Source organism: Balearica regulorum, chromosome 1, assembly GCF_011004875.1.
Source record: "Balearica regulorum gibbericeps isolate bBalReg1 chromosome 1, bBalReg1.pri, whole genome shotgun sequence".
NCBI classification, from domain to species: Eukaryota; Metazoa; Chordata; class Aves; order Gruiformes; family Gruidae; genus Balearica; species Balearica regulorum.
In genome coordinates, this window is record NC_046184.1 from 208,056,015 (window position 1) to 208,073,561 (window position 17,547).

The 17,547-nt window shown below is 44.4% G+C and overlaps 1 protein-coding gene across 1 annotated transcript in view; it reads right to left on the minus strand.

Annotated features, from left to right (window-relative positions):
- FAT3 (FAT atypical cadherin 3) overlaps nucleotides 1-17,547 on the minus strand; it is a 353,905-nt gene that overhangs the window by 227,708 nt on the left and 108,650 nt on the right. The window contains 1 exon segment of the mRNA XM_075742391.1: nucleotides 2,931-3,245. Within this exon segment, the coding sequence (XP_075598506.1) occupies nucleotides 2,931-3,245 (315 nt within the window).

The window sequence follows — 17,547 nt, forward strand, 5'->3', positions numbered from 1 at the left end:
TTTTATGACGTGCCCTGTGCACTCTCTACACTTTGTAACAAACCCAACTTTGTCGGTACAAAGCACTCAGTCCTAAAGAAAGAGGGCACAGGAGGCCAAGGCTAGTCATGCCTTATTCTCCAGCAATAGTGGAAGATTTCTTGTTCCAATATAGACAGGTGATCTAAGGAAGTGATCTGTAAACCATGATCCATGCTTCTTCACAGTGGAGGAAGCCAAACTTCTCTTTCCCACCTGTTTTCCTGACCCTCTGAATAATCTGGGATTAGGGGATACTCATTTCTGTCTGTAAATCCAGTAAGAGGTTTAACCTTGAGCACATTAGCAAAGCCCAATCAGTCGAGCATTGGAGAAACTTCTTAGTATCCCAAGAGCATTCGTATGCTCCAGCCAACTCCCTGTCTCTAGTCATGGCCAACTTCTGCCACTTCATAGGAAAGGATGTAAAAAACGTGGGATGCTGCCTTCGTGTTGCCTCTCAGCACCTGATTAGTCACAGGAGCGAGATGTCAGTTTGTTGGCACTGTTTAAACTTCCAAAGAGACACAGAAAATAAAAGATCCCCTTTCTCACACACAACTGCTCTCCCCCGACAGCAGAAGCACGCTTGCTCAACCCACGTATGCGGCAATCGCTGCATATTTGGGTTCGTGTTAAATCGCATGTAGGGCTGCTGTGCAAAGCACAACGTGAGTTACTGCTGCGCTGAGTCCCAGCGAGCACACAGGGCCGGCATGCTATGAACCTCTTCTGTGCGCGCAGAAGCCATCCGTATAAAACAACTGGAGTGTAAATTGCTGTCTTTTAGACAAACTAGTGCACTGCAGGGAGACGGCTGAAAGGAGCCTGGCCAGAGACCCCTGGGGCACTCCCTAGGAAAATCCATTATGCTTTTATTCCTCAGACATCAGCATCCCATCGGGAGAAAGGCTCCCAAAGTCAAGGCCAGGCAGGCAGAGCTCACTGCACATCAATATCTCCCAAGGGAGCACGAAATCCTTGTGTTCAAAATGACAAACCTCCTTTTTGGGACAAGGCACCTCCATGCACACACACTCCATCAGCCCCAGCATTTTCAAAGGCAAAAACAAACTAAAAGAGGCCGCCTTGCCCACCTCTCACTGCTCTGCGTGTGGCACCGAGGTGGATAGAAGGGGAGGGTTTATCCCCTCCATAACAAATCACAGCCAGCCACCAGCCAGGATGCTCACCCAGCGCAATGGGAGCCCCTCAGGAGTTGCCCAAGTAGCAACATTACTCATCTTGAAGCCTTTAAGTTCTCAGACAGCAATTTCCACAGTGCAAAATGAAGATGAACCATCTTCAGTGTTAACTGTGAGAATGAAGATCTCCTTGTTAGGGAAAAGTATCCCTGCCTGCTGCTCCAGCCCGACGAAAAGCCACCCGACAGGGTGTGCTACCCGGCCAGGGTGCTGCGGGGCTGCAGCGTGCCCGGCTCCGGTCCTCGTCATGGGCTCACCCCGGGCGCCGTGCGGATCAGCGGAGCTGTGCCGAGCAGGTTGCTCTGCAGGAGGAGCTGACGGGAGGGAAGCACAAGCATTAAACACTGCGGAGTCCTAACTCTGCCACTTTGCCAAGATGGGATTTATGGGGTGGGGAGGGGGAGAAGGGATGCAGATGGAAGAGCCATCTTCAGCCATTCCAAGTGTAAAAAAACAAGTGAGATATGTGCCTTAGGGCTCGGCAGATTGAACACAGCGATTATACATGCTCCGTGGTTCTTCACCTGGGCTTCTGCCTGAAAAGATCCTGACCCTTTCTTATGCCACACATTGCGATAGGATTGCCCAGCCAAATGTTCAAAACCTTTGAATCATTTTTCTACAACAAATTAAAAATGTTCCCTCTAAGGTCTATCCCTTCTGGTTTTCTAGCTGCAGCAGACATAAATAAACTTTAAAAAAACCCCAAAAAATCAAAACCCCAGAACAAAACCAGGAGCATTACAACCAGCATGAGAGCTGTGTGAATCCTCTGAACTATTTTGATAAAGAACAGCCTATGGCTGTGAAAGACACCCCCAACTCTCCAGCTCCAGCCCATGCTGGAGGGTGCCTGCCAGCCAGATGAGCGAGGAATGGCTGGGTACATGGCAGAGTGAGGACCACTTGTTACCAAGACCACGTAGGCACCCAGCAGAGCATCCATGACCCCAGGCTGCATCTCCTGGGGCGACTTTTTCATCCACCAGGGACCCAGGAGGGCTGGTTCAGCAAAGGCACCGAGGGCAGAGAGATGTGCAGGCCAGCTCTGCAGCGGGCGCAATGCTCCACCGCCAGCCAACAACAGCACTTTCACTTAAAACAACCACCATAGCTGCAACGCTGCACCCACAGGCTACATCCCCAGCTGATACAAATCAATGCAAACACATAGATTTTAATTTCTTTTTTGAAGGCCAGCGGGACTTTTATGTCATCTAAACTGTCTTTTTGTGTAAAACAAGCTGTAGAATTACATCCAGCTACTGTAATGTGAAGCCTAATTACAGGTGCTGGACAACCATCGTGCCACATTTCAACGGTGCTACACCAGCTTACGAAGGTCAAAACTTCGCTCTGTAAACTGCAACGGCTTGAATGTGCTTCCTAGCATTGCTCTGCAGACTCAGCGTAGCAAAGTCTCATCCCTACAGACACAGGGAAGAGGCAACAGCCAGAAGCTATTTGGTGACCTACAGAAGAGCGATCGCTGCAGCAGCACATCTGCAGCACATCATCTGCCAGTGTGCTCGTGTACAGATGCAAAAGATGATGCTTTAGACACACACAAGATGTTTTATACACATAACTAACCAGAAAATAGAGATTTGGAAAGCAATGCAATGCCAGTGGATCCTGAAGGGGAGCAAGCTGATAAATACTTAACTTGCATTCTCCCACCACCCCAAGGCAGCAGAATTTTGTTACCTGTTTTGGGATTGATTACAAAGAAGTTCTGGGGATTTCCGCTTGTAATCCGGTAAGTCAGTTTTTCATTAGTGCTGGAGTCAGGGTCCTGGGCTTGGATCTGAATGACAGATACATCCTTTGGGGAGTTTTCCATGACGGCTGGGTAATAGATCGGTTCAGAAGTGAGAGGGGCATTGTCATTCACATCCTCCACTTCAATGTAGACTTCGATGGTAGTGTAGAGTGGGACGACACCATGATCAGTCGCATACACTGTCAACCAGTAGGATTTGGTTGTCTCTCGGTCAAGAATATCTGCTGTGTAGATAACTCCTGCAGAAAAACAGCAAGCAGAGGATCTCAGGAATAGGATCAATGAAATGTCACATCTGTTTTGGTTTGGCTGTAGTACAGAAATGTGTGTGTGTGTGTGTGTATATATATATAAAAACAAATGCTCCAACTTTAGAAAAATTAAAGTTGTGCATAAAATGAAAACAGAAACTTGAACTCGGGCATTGCTTCCTGAACCCTGCTCAAAATCTCAATCCTTTGTCCCAAGAAATTCATGGGGGAGGTAAAAAGATGGCTCTTCATAAGTGTCCTAATGTCATAGCCAATTCTTTGCTGGGACTGCAGCTGGCAGAGTAACAGAGGAAACACCATCATTTTCTGCTGGTGATGCAAACTTGTATAAAACTTGGTAGAGCGGGATATCATCATTGACAATGAATTGCACGAGAGAAAGTGGCTTCTCTTTTCAAGCTCCTGCCAGTACCCTTGCTAAAGGAGAAAACCTAGGTGGCACTTTAAAATAAATCCATTCAAGTTCAGAAAATAGATGGTAAATTTAATAACAGGATCACTCATTGCACAATGCCAAAATCCTGGATTCCTGGAGCAATCAAAAGCTCACATAGTAGAAGCTCGTAGACAACCAGTATATCCTCTTTCACAACGGAGGAAGGAAGGAAGGGTTTGGCCACTTTACCTACTGGTAAAACATCAGCTGGTTTCCTACTTGGTCCTAAGAAACCACAAGAGAAACTGTGTTTGTGTATAACAGAGCTGTAGAGAGGCACAGCACCCACACCACTCCATCCAACCACCACCCCCATGCCCGCAGGATTCCTGCTATGCAGGACTTCCACCCACCTCATTTCTGCCTAAAGTGATTTAGAAATCCATTCCCCTCCTGACATGAACACCAAAACCGTAACAACTTTTGTAAAAACAGATATAGGGCCCTTAAACCCGAAACACTTCCTAGCACTATAAGACCTGCACATATCAGCATAGTCCAAACCTTCACTGACTTGAGCACTGACCACGAATGCACAGAGGACCAAATAAACCAGTGCCACACACAACCACACCAGCATCAAAATAAGCAAACGCACTTTCCCACCACTTTTGCAACACATATACCAAGAACATTTTCCTCTCCTAATACAGCATTGTTAAATCTTGGAAACACATTAATACAGTGGATCCTAAGCTTGAGAAATACTAAAAAGGAGTTTGCAGACCATCAAGTCATGTCATTAGTAGATGGAAACTGGAGGAGAAGTTGCAGGGCAAGATAGGAACACAAGAAACCTGAATTTAGTCTCAGATGTGCTTCTTAGAGCCACATTATCAGTTAGTCATTGAGGAAAGAGGTGCTGTAAGATCAGCACTAACAAGGGATGTGCGTGGCTTTTTGGCTTTGGGGGTTTTTTAAGTAACAGACTGCACTGAAAGTTTCTATGATAGCCTGAAGTCTTAGAAAAGCTTTAAAGACACTGGAATAGGCAGAGAGGTGTTTCGGGCAGACTTTGGGCATTACTAAAGAAGGTGCAGGCTCTGTGCTCAGCCACTCTGCAGAGCATGGGCTGCCAAGAAGGGATCTTCCTCTCCAGTCCTACTGGCAATCCTTCTTAACGGGGTACGTAAAGTCCAGAGTAAATCATATGCATTATTCCTCAGCCTCAGTCTTACAAGTTATGCATCAAATCTGGCTTTTTAGATTATACCAGCAATTTAATCCCTTTATGACACTGGATTCAGACAAGACCTTTGGTCTAAAAGTTATCTGGCAAGTCTATTCCATTTCTTGAAGAGCAGCCATGAAAATGACCTGAGACATCAGCAGAAGGAATAGGTTTCATGGCCTGATAGAGCTTCTGATATCTAACAATATGAACAGCCCTGGTGCAAACTTCCCCAGACATTTCACAGCAGAACACATTCTATGCTGAAGTTTACTGACAAACTTAATAAATTGCTTTTCCGAGGGGTAGTAGCAAGAGGCGAATGATGCAACTTCTGTCCTAAGGGATTACCACCCCTGGCATAAGCCCATCGAGTGAGAAGGGATGCTGCCTGTCCCCGGGGAGTCAGGCTGTGGTTCCCCGACCCAGCTCTGCTCTGGACAGGAGGCAGCACAGAACCCAGAACCCACCACACAGTTGCAGAGATGCCTGACGTACTTGCACTTGTCTTATAGGACACTTTTAAAAAACAAAAAATTCTAATTTTTTTTTTCAAGTTTGCAATTTTTTATTATATTTTTTAATGCTAGTTTGAACTGACAAGTATTTTCCTTTCATTTGATCAACAAAGGGACTTTTACAAGGGCATGTAGTGATAGGACAAGGAATAATGGCTTCAAACTGAAAGAGGGGAAATTTAGATTACGTATAAGGAAAAAATTCTTCCCTGTGAGGGTGGTGAGGCACTGGAACAGGTTGCCCAGAGAGGTTGTGGAGGCCCCATCCCTGGAAGTGTTGAAGGCCAGGTTGGATGGGGCTTTGGGCAACCTGGGCTAGTGGAGGGTGTCCCTGCCCATGGCAGGGGGGGTGGAACTAGAAGATCTAAATTTAAGGTCCATTCCAACTCAAACTGTTCCATGATTCTGTTATTCTATATAGAGAGGAAGGGGGAAAGAGTAGTACCAATTCCAGCCATGTACCAATTCCAAGTCTTTTTCTAGTAGCGTCAGATCCGTGTCCTTCTTGCTCAGATATATTATTCACCCAACAAAAGTGAACATCGCAGCACTGGAAGATGAAGGCAGAGTGTATTCTAAATATTCTTGTCGGCAGCAGCCTGTGCTATGTAATGACCTTCTGTACAAACATGGGTGAAATATGTAGTGAACTGTGATGAAAATGCCTAGAAGTCCAGAAGAGAAATTACTTCGTAAGGATGAGAAGAGCTCATAATAAATGACACCCCATGGAAATAAATAAATAAAATAAAATCCACATGGGCAAGGATGAGGCAAAAAAGATGAACATTAGTATTCCTAGACATGTTGATTTATTCAGAAGACACGAAGAATTATTTTAGATCTTTAAACAAAATTTGAAATAAGTAGGGTTTTCCCCCAGTGAGAGCGCAGGTTTTAGCAGATTAACCTCTGTTTATGAAGCTGAATTTCACCGATATTGAGCTGATAATAAATCTATCTTCTGAGTCATTCCTTCACTTTATGACTCCTGGCAACAGTTACTTTCCATTTCTGTGTTGCAAAAGGAAAGGATCATTGAACAAGTGTTAGCAACTGCCAACGGGTCTGCTACACTGGTTCTTCTTTATACTTTTGATTTATTAAAAGGTCCGAGATATGAATTAATTCCTTTTCCTCAATATGTCTTATCATTTCACCTGTCACCACCACACAGCAGTTTGATAAATAATAAGGTCTTTGTTCTCTTTCAGGTTATCCACATGGAAACCCTCCTGTTGCCCCAGGAATACATTCTACCACATTGTTGAATGTCCTGCCCAAAGTGCCTCCTTGCTGTCTGCCCAGATATGGGTCTAAAGTTAGTACCCACAAGAATACACACGCTGCCCGAATATTGAACCAATCTCTCCATGTAGGTATGGGTGACACCTTCCAGACAGATGTCAAAGTTCATCTTCAAATGTGGTGTAAGACTAATGATGGCACTTGATTAGCAGCACTGCTTCTTCATCACTATGGCATGAACGCAACAAGGCTGATATAGAGCCGGGATCAGGAGCCACAGAATATTCCCTGGGGCAGTCCATAGGTAGGTTCTCACTCATTTTAGCTCAGTCAAAGTATGGGAAAGACTGAGAATATCCCTGGATAAAACCAAAACAAATTCAGAAAACCCCTCACTTACTTCAAAGCTTATAGATATTAACAGATACTAAAGAAAGACAGAACTCTGTTTTCAGGGGCAGAAGAGCAGAGGGGGAGAGAGGCCCTTGGGAGCAGCTCTAAGGCTTTTCTTGGACAGCTTCTGTGGTGCACTCTTCGCAGCTGCCTGCTAATTAGCAGAGAAACACGAACAAGGTAACAACGCCTGAGCTAAACAAATCAAGAAGAAACACCAGCAGAGATCCTGAGAATTTCAATGTGATTAAACCCCGAAAATTTCCAAGATTTTGCAGATTCATTTCTTAACAGGACAGAAAAAACAGATGTTCCCATCCACTGGGATGCTTCGCCATGGAGGCATTACTGCATTTCTACATGAGGCGGCTGAAATCCAACCGAGCAGTCTGTAAGCCAGCTCTTCGTGTTGCCCTCGGCCAGATTTTGCAGTCTCCCTGAAGGACGGAAGCCAGCACTTCCTCCGGCCCGGGGCAGCCTCAGAAATAAAGGCAGCCATCAATCCAAAAAGCAGTGCCACCGATATGCTTGCCACTGCATTCCTCCAGGTACATTTACCCTATGCGATTCGCCAAGTACCACGTGCATTACAAACACTGTAAGTGAAAAAATAACAACAGAGTGCATTAATCTCTGATTAAAATCCTGGGCACATTTATATGTAAATTAAGTGCAGCCCTTGGGCTCGGCAATGCGCCAGCAATGCAAAGGTTATGTGCTTGTTTCTCTTAAAGGCTTGTTTTCTTCTTTTCCTGGGAAAATAATGGGATAATGTTTTCTATATGGCTCCTGCAAGTGGCACACAGTGAGATGCTGCATTATGATGGGCAAAGGCAAAAAAAAAAAAAAAAAAAGGAGATGCTAGTGGCTATTAAAGTGGACAAAGAATCAGCAAACTGGATTTCCCTCCTTCTTCTTCCAGTGATTCGCTGCACATCTGTCAGCAGACCACTTCAAATGACGTTGTCCACCCAAAAATTATCTGAAAGTTATGTACTTACTATAGTCATGAGAAACCCAAGAGGCTTTTAAAACAAAAAGGTATTAGAGAAGAGCATTATTTCTTTCCTCGCCTCTTTTTTGCCCCCTGTTAGTTTACCTTACACGTTTGACAGTACTTTGTGTATAGGTCGTGTGATGAATGGACTTGCCACAGCGCTGCAAGAAAGTGTTTACTGGAGCTGTCAGCCCGGGTGTTTACATAGGTGCCCATCGCCATGGATATCTGCTTCACACATACGTTCCTCCTAAAAGTCAGATCATCCTTCATGAATACTCTCAATAGCACTAACATTGAAAGGAGTTCAATTCTGGTTAGTTTTTTTCAAGGCAAGATTAAAAGACAACTTGGTGGTCCATAAGAAGACGGGCAAGGAAAAGACAGACGAGAGTAACGAGGCTCTTTCATCTAGCTGAGAAAAGCAAATTGAGGTCTGATGGCTGGGAGTGGATGGCAGAAAACGGAGACTGCAAACACTCAATGTGGAGGATATCTGGCAGGAGCAACTGCTTGCCAGGGATGGGCCAGAATCTCCCATTATTTGGCATCTTGGTATTGGGACAAGACAATACAAGCTATTCTCCTACCCAAATTATTGGTCTAGATGCAAAAAATAATGTAGCATGTGATTTTGCTGAGTGAGTCAGTAGCCTGTGTTATAAAAGTTGCCAGTGTAAGTAGTCATACTCTCACAGTTTCAGCAGATGATGAACAAGATGCGGGGAGGTTCCTGCACAGACAGAAAGAGGACTGACTTGGAAGTATCTGTTACTCTTCCAAAAACTTCTATCACACAGAAGTACAACAGAAAATCCCTTAATTATCACTTTTTCGAAATACTGTAGTGGTTTTCCTACGGGGCATCCTGCTTAATACCATCAGCTCAGTTGTTCAATTGAGAAGAGCCTCAAAGACAAGATGTTGTTTGTTCTTCTCATCCCTTTTCAGGAATAGGAGCTAATTGCACAAATCTACATCTCAGACTGGGCAATCAGCAAAGGCCAGGTAAAATGAACGGCCTGCTTATTCCCAGAGCCTGACTCAGGAGTGGGCACACAGGAGGGCAGGAGGAGTGGGAGGCAGCAAAGGCAGAACGCATCATCAGCACAAGGTGCAGCGCAGGATGGAGGTGACGCTATGACAGCACACCCCCAGATGTTCCCAGCTGCCAGAGCGCAGCATGCCCCTTCCCACCCAAATCCAGCTCCTCGCTAGTGCAAATGCAAGGTTTAGTGCTTAAAGTAGCTATAAAAACACATAATCTTTAAGATGACTGAAGGATTAAGGGTGATGGATGCACCTTCCTGACCCCAGCCCCCAGGGCACGTGCAAACTGACCCTCAATACGTGCAAGGGCCACTCCAGCTTCTGCCACGCAAAGTGCTACAGAAACGCATTTCCAGAGCCCGGAGTCTGCCTCTCCCTCCTCCAGCTTCAAAACTAAGGGACTCAGTGCAAACCAGCTACAAAGTAGAAGCTAGTTTGTCCCCAAATTAAAACGACAGCAATGAGGCACTCGGGAATGCCTACCGACAGCAAAGTACTCAGGGCTCTGTTTCATCCCTCAAAGGAAGAAAAGAAAAAAAAATAAATCACTGATTCCGAAATGCTACTAATTATTCATGACCCTCATCAAAGACTCGACGAGTCTCGTGGCAGTAAACACAACACCTTGCTTGTCACTGAGCCGTCAGCCAAAGGTCTCGCTTGCATCGACTTGCTGGGAAAAAAAATAATAAACGCAGCTTCAGAAGAAAACAGTTGAATAATGAAGTTGTTTTCAAAATTTGTCTGTCTAAAATATGGAATGGGACGAAAGAGCTTACACACCTCATCCAGCTGCACCAGACGAAGGCTTCACATCCACCTACCCACACTCCTGCCCCTGAGCTCTGGCCGGATCCTGCCCCCACACATCGTTGCACAGGGGGGCCCTGGAAAGATTTGTGAGTGTAAACGTAAATGTCAGAGCTGATCTGGATTCCTTGCACTGAGCAAAGACGTGGTTTTTGAAGGACATTTAGCAGAGAGCTATCGTAGGCAGGAAAAGTTTAAAAATACTGCAAGCCCATTATTCATCAAACCAACGAACATAAAATCAAGCAAAATGGCATGATTTGTAGACAGGAATTTCACACCCAATTAAGGAAGAAAATTTATGATTTCAAGAAAGCTAACATTACGCCTAAGCCATATATTTTTTTATTTAGGTCCTTCGCATAGAATGGCTCTGTGTGTATAAAAGTAGAGAGCATACCTCTTTTAGGAGATATTTATTTTGTTATTTCCATTAAAAGTAAACCGTAACTGTAACCCACAGGACTAAACCATTTCAGCGTAACGAAGACGTGAACTCAAGCACCGATGCCAGACCGATTCAGCACGCTGGGGCCACCAAAGCCAGTGGGAATCAGAATAAACCATACATTATATTCACCCCTTTTTTAAGTCTTCTCGAGCCATGAATCACCAGTGCCAGTTCTGAATACGGGCGGTGGTATCACATCAACCACAAACTCAACCGGAGCATGAAGGAGACCTATCGCTCATCCCCCCCACTGCTCACAGCCGGCAGCTTTGAAAATCAGGCTCCTTACTTTGGTGATTAAATGCTATTTCAGTGGCTTCATTTAAGCCCCCCCATTGTGCAAAGTGTGGCCTCCCATTTTTATTTTATTGCACAAATTTTGTAGGCTTTAATGCATATTAAAATGCAAACCCAGCTCCTATTGAAGTGAATGAAAATATCCTCATTGACTTAAATGGAGATTAGATCATGCCCAGGAACGAGTCCAAAAGCAATATTAACTTTGTGAGGCTATACATACCTAGAACTTCCTAATATTCTTTTGTCTGGTTCAAATATAAAACTTATATAATAAACCATGCTTGTCAAACAATGCAAGACGGGTAACATTCCTGTCTAGGGCTTAACTTTTAATTTTCTCTTTTTTACTGATGTTTTGAATGTATAAATTTACTGTTACCTCAGAATGCAGTTTCTGCAGTGAGTATTATGTCTGTGTTCCCAGAGCAGTAAAAGAGAATTAGGAAGCCAATCCTCTCAGCAATGCTATTTCCACTGACACTGGATTAGTCTGCAAATATACCTTTTACCGTGTTATTACACACAATATCACGAATATCATAACCGGCCAGGATCGTGACAAGGACATTCAATGTGTTAATAAATGTAATGCATCTGAACCTAATAGATAGGTAGGTAGATAATGTACAGGTTTACAACTCTTACTGGACACAACGTGCCACCACATGTTTCAGGGACAATTTCATGTGTGGGCTCTTTCCAAAGGAGGGACCACCGCTGCTGTTGTGAGCACAGCGTTGGGTGCACAGAGGGGCTGTAAACTGCCTCCGCTCATGGAAGAAACCACCACCAATGCAATGGTTTAGACCAAGCACAACCATGTGGTCTGCAATACAGATCAGGTATGTATGGAAACCTCCTCTGATCTTTGAGGTCTTGGACCAGCCAACAGCCCAGCCGAAGGGATGGGATACTCGTATGACTTGGATGCACAGTGCAATTGCAGATCAGGTCTGGCAGGGGTCACTAAATCAGGTACAGCCCCATCAGCAAGGCTTGCATGGGCATGACCTTGATGCCAGGCTGGGGATGGTGTCCTGCCCGAGCATGGACCCTGGCCCGCCCTGCCTCAGGCTGCAAAACATAAATGTAACTTCATTTACAACACGTAATTTAGTTCAACTAATTAAAGGCAATAATCAAGGTTAGATCTGGCTAGTGCCCCCTCAAATCAAAATAATAAGAATAAATATACATGTATGTTCACATTTTTGTTGATATTCATACATATGAATAGATTAGTGCTTATGAATATAAGAATATTTATATAGAATATATCTCTATATATGTGAATACCAACAAATATGGAGTGTATGTGTATATATATATTCATATGTATATGAATGATGTGATTCAAAGGGTAAATGTTGCATACCGAATTAGCAGTGTCACCCACCATAGGGACTGGGTTTTCTCAGGGGTCTGATCGCACCTCCCCGGGTCTCCCAAAGCAGACACCAAGGCTGCGGGACTGCTGCCACCAGGGCAGACCTCCCACTAAAGCAGCATCTTATTGGCACTGCAATAGAGGCACACCTCAGATTAGGTGCTTGACCTTTCAGGTCACTTACTTACGTTTTGGGTTTTGAGGCAAGATTCTTCCTCCTTTACCTTCAAATGACTTAGATTCAATGCTGCTGATTTCCTTTGCTTGCTTTATTTGAGGGGGTGGGGGAAGGCTTACAACTTCACATCAAAATGAGCTATCGCTTAAATACGACATTTTCAAGGTCACTTACACATCAATATCAGAGCAATTTTCCAAATATATCATCAAGACACTGAACCAGAGACTTAGTCAAATAAATTCTCTATTTTCTTCCATTTATGAATTAAATGAAATAAAATGTGCCAACATTTTCACCTGACTGGGCTTTATTATGGTTTCTGCATCTTCCATCACATTCCTACTTATTGAAAGAAATATATATATTCATCTTGCTTTAACATTTTTTGCTTGCTCAAAAAAAAATAAAAAAATTTACATGGATATACAAAAAAATACACAAAGGACAACTCTGGAAGAACCAAATTGCCTTCAAAAGCACAAATACTATAAGGAAACCCTCCCATTTATGAATAATCTCTGTCAAAGCTTAACACACTCCACCACAGCTGGACAATGCAGTAAAACCAGGCTGAGAGGAGCCATGAAGCCCCACAATGACTAAATCACTGCCACGTAGTGTTTCCTACTCACTACAAGCACTTGAGGACGGGACACACCGTGACACTGCTCTGACAAATGGGATGTGCTGTGAGCCCACATGGCTTGAGCTGTATTGTTCAAATTTTATGAACATGGGCTGCTGCGGGCATCCCTTTAACCCAGGGCAGATCCACCTTCCTCTTCAGTCTCAGGGGCACAGCTAAATACGACGCCTATGTATGGGATGAACTTTGCGCTATTCGCTGGACATGTACAGGCTCAACTTTTCAGCCAAAGGGGCAAGAAAAACACATGAAAAGTGCAATTTTGCGACCGTGGCGGGTGTCGTGCAAAATTCAGATACCTCAAGCTTTTATAAAGGTTTGCAGGAAGATCTACTGTGGGAACACATGCTTCATGTAACTCAGAAGAACAAGCAGTTGATGGTATAATTTCATTCTATTGATTACACTTGTTTAAAATTCTTTTTTTAAAGCACTTGTGGCTACTGGGTTTCCAGCCACACATGAATTACAAACTGTGAATTCTCTTCAATATTATAACACCTGTGTACGCATTTATCCCTCTGCATCTGTTTGTGCCTACAGCAAACGACTTGTTTTCTGAGCACCGTTGGGATTACAAAACTCTTGCATGCCTTGTGCCCACCTCTGTAGCCTTCCCAACCCAACCGAATGTGGGGATAGTACCAGCAGAAATCCTCAGGTTCTTAACACCAACGATGAAAGCTGTTAAACCTCGATAATAACGTGTTTGTACGGAGGCATTTTTTCTCAAAGGGTCTGGCTAATGCCCAGAGTAACCCAGATTTTCTGTACATCCTCTTTAGTAGATTAATAAAGAGATCAAAGTCTGACCCATGTGTCCTCTGCCGGGAGGAGTGGGAAGCTATTTTAAAAAGAAGGGCTTGCTCCCGGTTATTTTAGAAACGAGATCAGAAGCAGAGCAAAGCTGAAGCAGGAAGAAGAGCTGGAGAAAAAAGGCAAAGGAAGCTCAAAAAGATCCTGATAAAAGTCCTGGCAAGGGACTTCTGTGCAGGGTCCTCTTCCTTCACACCGAGCTCTGAATCTTTTGTACTGCCCACAGTTAACAGAGATTGTTTTGGGAACCCTTCTGCACAATCTGTGCCCATCTGCTTCAGCTGTCGAACCGCCCTGGAGAGCAAGTGATCCCTCATAGCGAGGAAAGCAATGCCGAGCTTACCTAGGCTTGAGTGCAACATAAACGGGCACTGGCTTTTCTGATGGATCTCAGCACCAAGGAGTGTTGGCCCAGAATGGCTGGCCAGAGCAGACAAGGGACTATTGGGAATATTCCACCTAGTAAATGTCCTTCACCTTATAGTTATATATATTTTATTGGAAACAGAGTATTATTATATATTACACTGGAAACAGAATCATCTTTTATTTCCCCTCTTTTTTTGCTCACAGCAAAAGGACAAGCCTATGAAAAGAGTAACAACATTAACCCTGAAATCTGCCTTTATCTTTCTCTCTATCCAAACACAAACCCAGAGGAGCAGTCAAAAAGGAGAGAAAGAGTACCTCTGAAAGGGCTTTAATAGCCACGCTGCACTTGAACATGAACACCGCAGGGAAGAGGGAAGCATGATGCACAGAGCCAGCACCAGAGCACCATTTAACCCCCCTGCACGCACAGCCGCATTTCCTCTGCTTGATACCGTGCATGATTCTGGAGTCTACTTTACCAAGCATGTCAAAAACCTGGAGAAGATGTAAAAAAGAACTCCACAAACAGTATGACGAGCGGAGACGATCTGCAGTAAGAGAGGTTAAGATTTCGATCTGCTAAGCTTATTAAAATGAAGATGGAGAGGCAACTTGATCAGAAAATCCATGTAAAGTTCATGGGGAAATATTATTGGGAAGTAGAGGGCTCTTTAATCTAACAAAATAAGGTGAAGCAACATCCAATGATTGGAAACTGAAGCCAGGAAAAATAAAATTAGCAATCAGCTTGATACCCTTTGTATTTTTTATTTTTTCTAAAGTGGGTGATTAATTCCTGGAATAATTTCTTCCTATCTCTAGATATCTGCAAATGAGGGCTACAAGCTGTTGGGGGAGAAACATTTAATGGCAAATATATGCTATGCTTTAGTCAGAGAAAAATCACTCAGTATAAAGAGGTACAAAAGTGATCTATAATAGCGATATAAAAGGGATGACACCAAATGATCTGGTCTCTTCTGGCCTTAAGCACTACGGATCTGTGAACACTGTCCAGCTGTTTTCTCCGAGGAGCTAGGAGAGAGGAGGGTCACTGGATGGTGCTGGGCTGCCGCAGCGCTCCCAGCCTGCCCAGCTCCTCTCTCATGGCCACTCTTTTCTTGTCCCAACAGCCTCTGCATTGCCATCCCCACGGAGGGGAGAAAACACACCTAATGAAAAACCAGCTCCTGGTATCTTCTCACTGTCACGTATGAAGGCATGCAAGAAACTGAAGAGCCTGTTCTAGAGGTGTGCGCAAGGCATTAGAAGCAGCACATCTGCTGGCCATCACCACCGGTGAGCCAGGAGCAATGACCACCACTTCTGCCCAGGATGAGCTCCGGGAGGGCTGTACCGCGGGGCTGGCAGGCAGTGAACCGCCTGGTCCCCTTCTGTCCTTGAGGAGAAACTCACAGATTACGAGAGGCTCTCAGGCAGCCAACCTTGTGCTCTCTAAGAACAATCAATTGCCCTTGTGTTTCTTTGAGTGAATTTTCCAGTGGATAAGGGCTCTCCAGGCAGTATATACTTTGTCAATATTGTCCATGATGCTGTAGCAGAGCATTGCTGTTTTGCAAGGCAACACACTTTACGTTTCACTGTGAAACGCAGACTGGATGCACTGAAACCTGAAGTTTTATCTAGACCCATTTGCAGGGCTCTCCCCAGGTCCAGAAAATGAAAGTTTTTTCCTCTGTATCACACTGGCTTTGCATACAGGGGCCAGGGTATGCAACAGTCAGCACATCAAAAAAGTGATGACTTGTTTTGAACCAGAACTACTGCTTTAAACTGCCCAGAAGCAAAGTACTTCATTTTTTCATAAGTAGGCTTTTGGGTGTACTCTCTCCTCTCTTCTATAGAAAGGCTTTCATCCTTCATGCCCAGAGGCTGTAAAACCACCTCAAGCTGCTGCTTCTGCTCTGGGCAGAAGTTTCAGTGGCTGCAGCAGAAAAAAATGCAAGATGGTTGCCTGGAGGCCACAATTTAGTTCAGATCACCTGTCAATGTCAAAAAGATTAGGAGCACCTCTTGCCGTTTGCTTCAAAAAGGACAGGAGTTCAGTTTCCCTTGTTGAACAGACTCAAGAGCAGCTCTGGTCGCACTCCTAAGCACAAGAATAGGTCTTACATACCAGATCTCTTTCACTAATGGGGAATTACGCTCCACAAAGCAGTCCCTGCAAGACACCCTTTGCATAGATGCTGAACCTCTGCAGGGAAACCACACTGGCATCAAGTTTTCACCCACATTGTCATTTTGGTATTAACCAAGGGGGGCCACAACCATCTGTGGATGGCTGGTTGAGAAGCTGGTAACCTACCAGTTCATACCACAAACCACGCAGCAAACTCCTGATGCCCTCATCTGAGCTGGTAAGCTAGAAGGCCACTGATGAACTGGGTCTGGTTCTTCCATTAACTGAGACCTGAACTTGCAGAGCTGCAGAATCAACAAAAAGGGCAGGACAGGACAGGACAGGACAGTCCTTGACTATATGCTGAATTTAACTGTAGTCCTATTGAAGCAACTGCCGAGTTTACTCTTTTGAAGCCCTAATGGGCAGGCTGAGGAGCTGCCTACTTAGAAATCATCAGCTTCCAGGTCACTTTTCTGCACAACTTGACTGGCCCAAACTCCTGCCCTGAATGTAATTCAAATACTCTCACCTTCCATAAGTTTTTAAGGGTCTTATTTTGTGTGGAAGACAGTAGGCTGCTCCCACAACTTTCTTTGAACCTCCTTTTCTCATTTCCCAACATTTACCCCAACAGCATGCATCTTTCACCAAAACCAGTCGTCAATGTTTGAAAATCGCTCACAATTAAGCTCACTCTCTCCTAGCATGGAAAAAATATCCACAGAAATTGCCAAGAGCAATCCCAGATGCTTCTAAGCATCTTTCTAATAGGAAGGTTTTAGAGACAGCTACAAGTTTTGCACAGGAGGCACCTCACCTAAAACCGTATCCATGACTGCAAAAAGCGAAATAACTAGAATTCGTTTCCATGCTGGATTTTTTTCCACAACCCCTTGAGCAACCTCACAGTAAGTCTGCAGGAAAAGCTGTACATGATCATTAAGATAGTCAGAACTTTAATTTTCCACCTTGCATGGAGGAAGTGGAGCTGGGGTTATAATGGCAAACCTAGCACAGACCCTGCACAAGCAGGCCATAATTATACTTGTTTCACTCGCTGTGTGATAAAAATCCAAGGGTCAAAGAGTATATGGGAATACGCTGGAGTATATTGGTGGAAAGTAACATTCTTTTAATCTTGGGGTAGCGCGCGTCTGATATTTATCTTCAAAGTCTTCCACAGGTAGGATACTCTTCTTCAGACAACAACCCAGAAGGGAGCGGGAAGCTGAGAGACACAAGGGGCCGCGGCAAATCAGAGCAGTATGATAAAAGCCCTAACGCAGACAGCCCTACCATGATCACCGGGAACGGTGCCAGTGACTCGGTGGGTGCCTCCTTTTGCCTCTG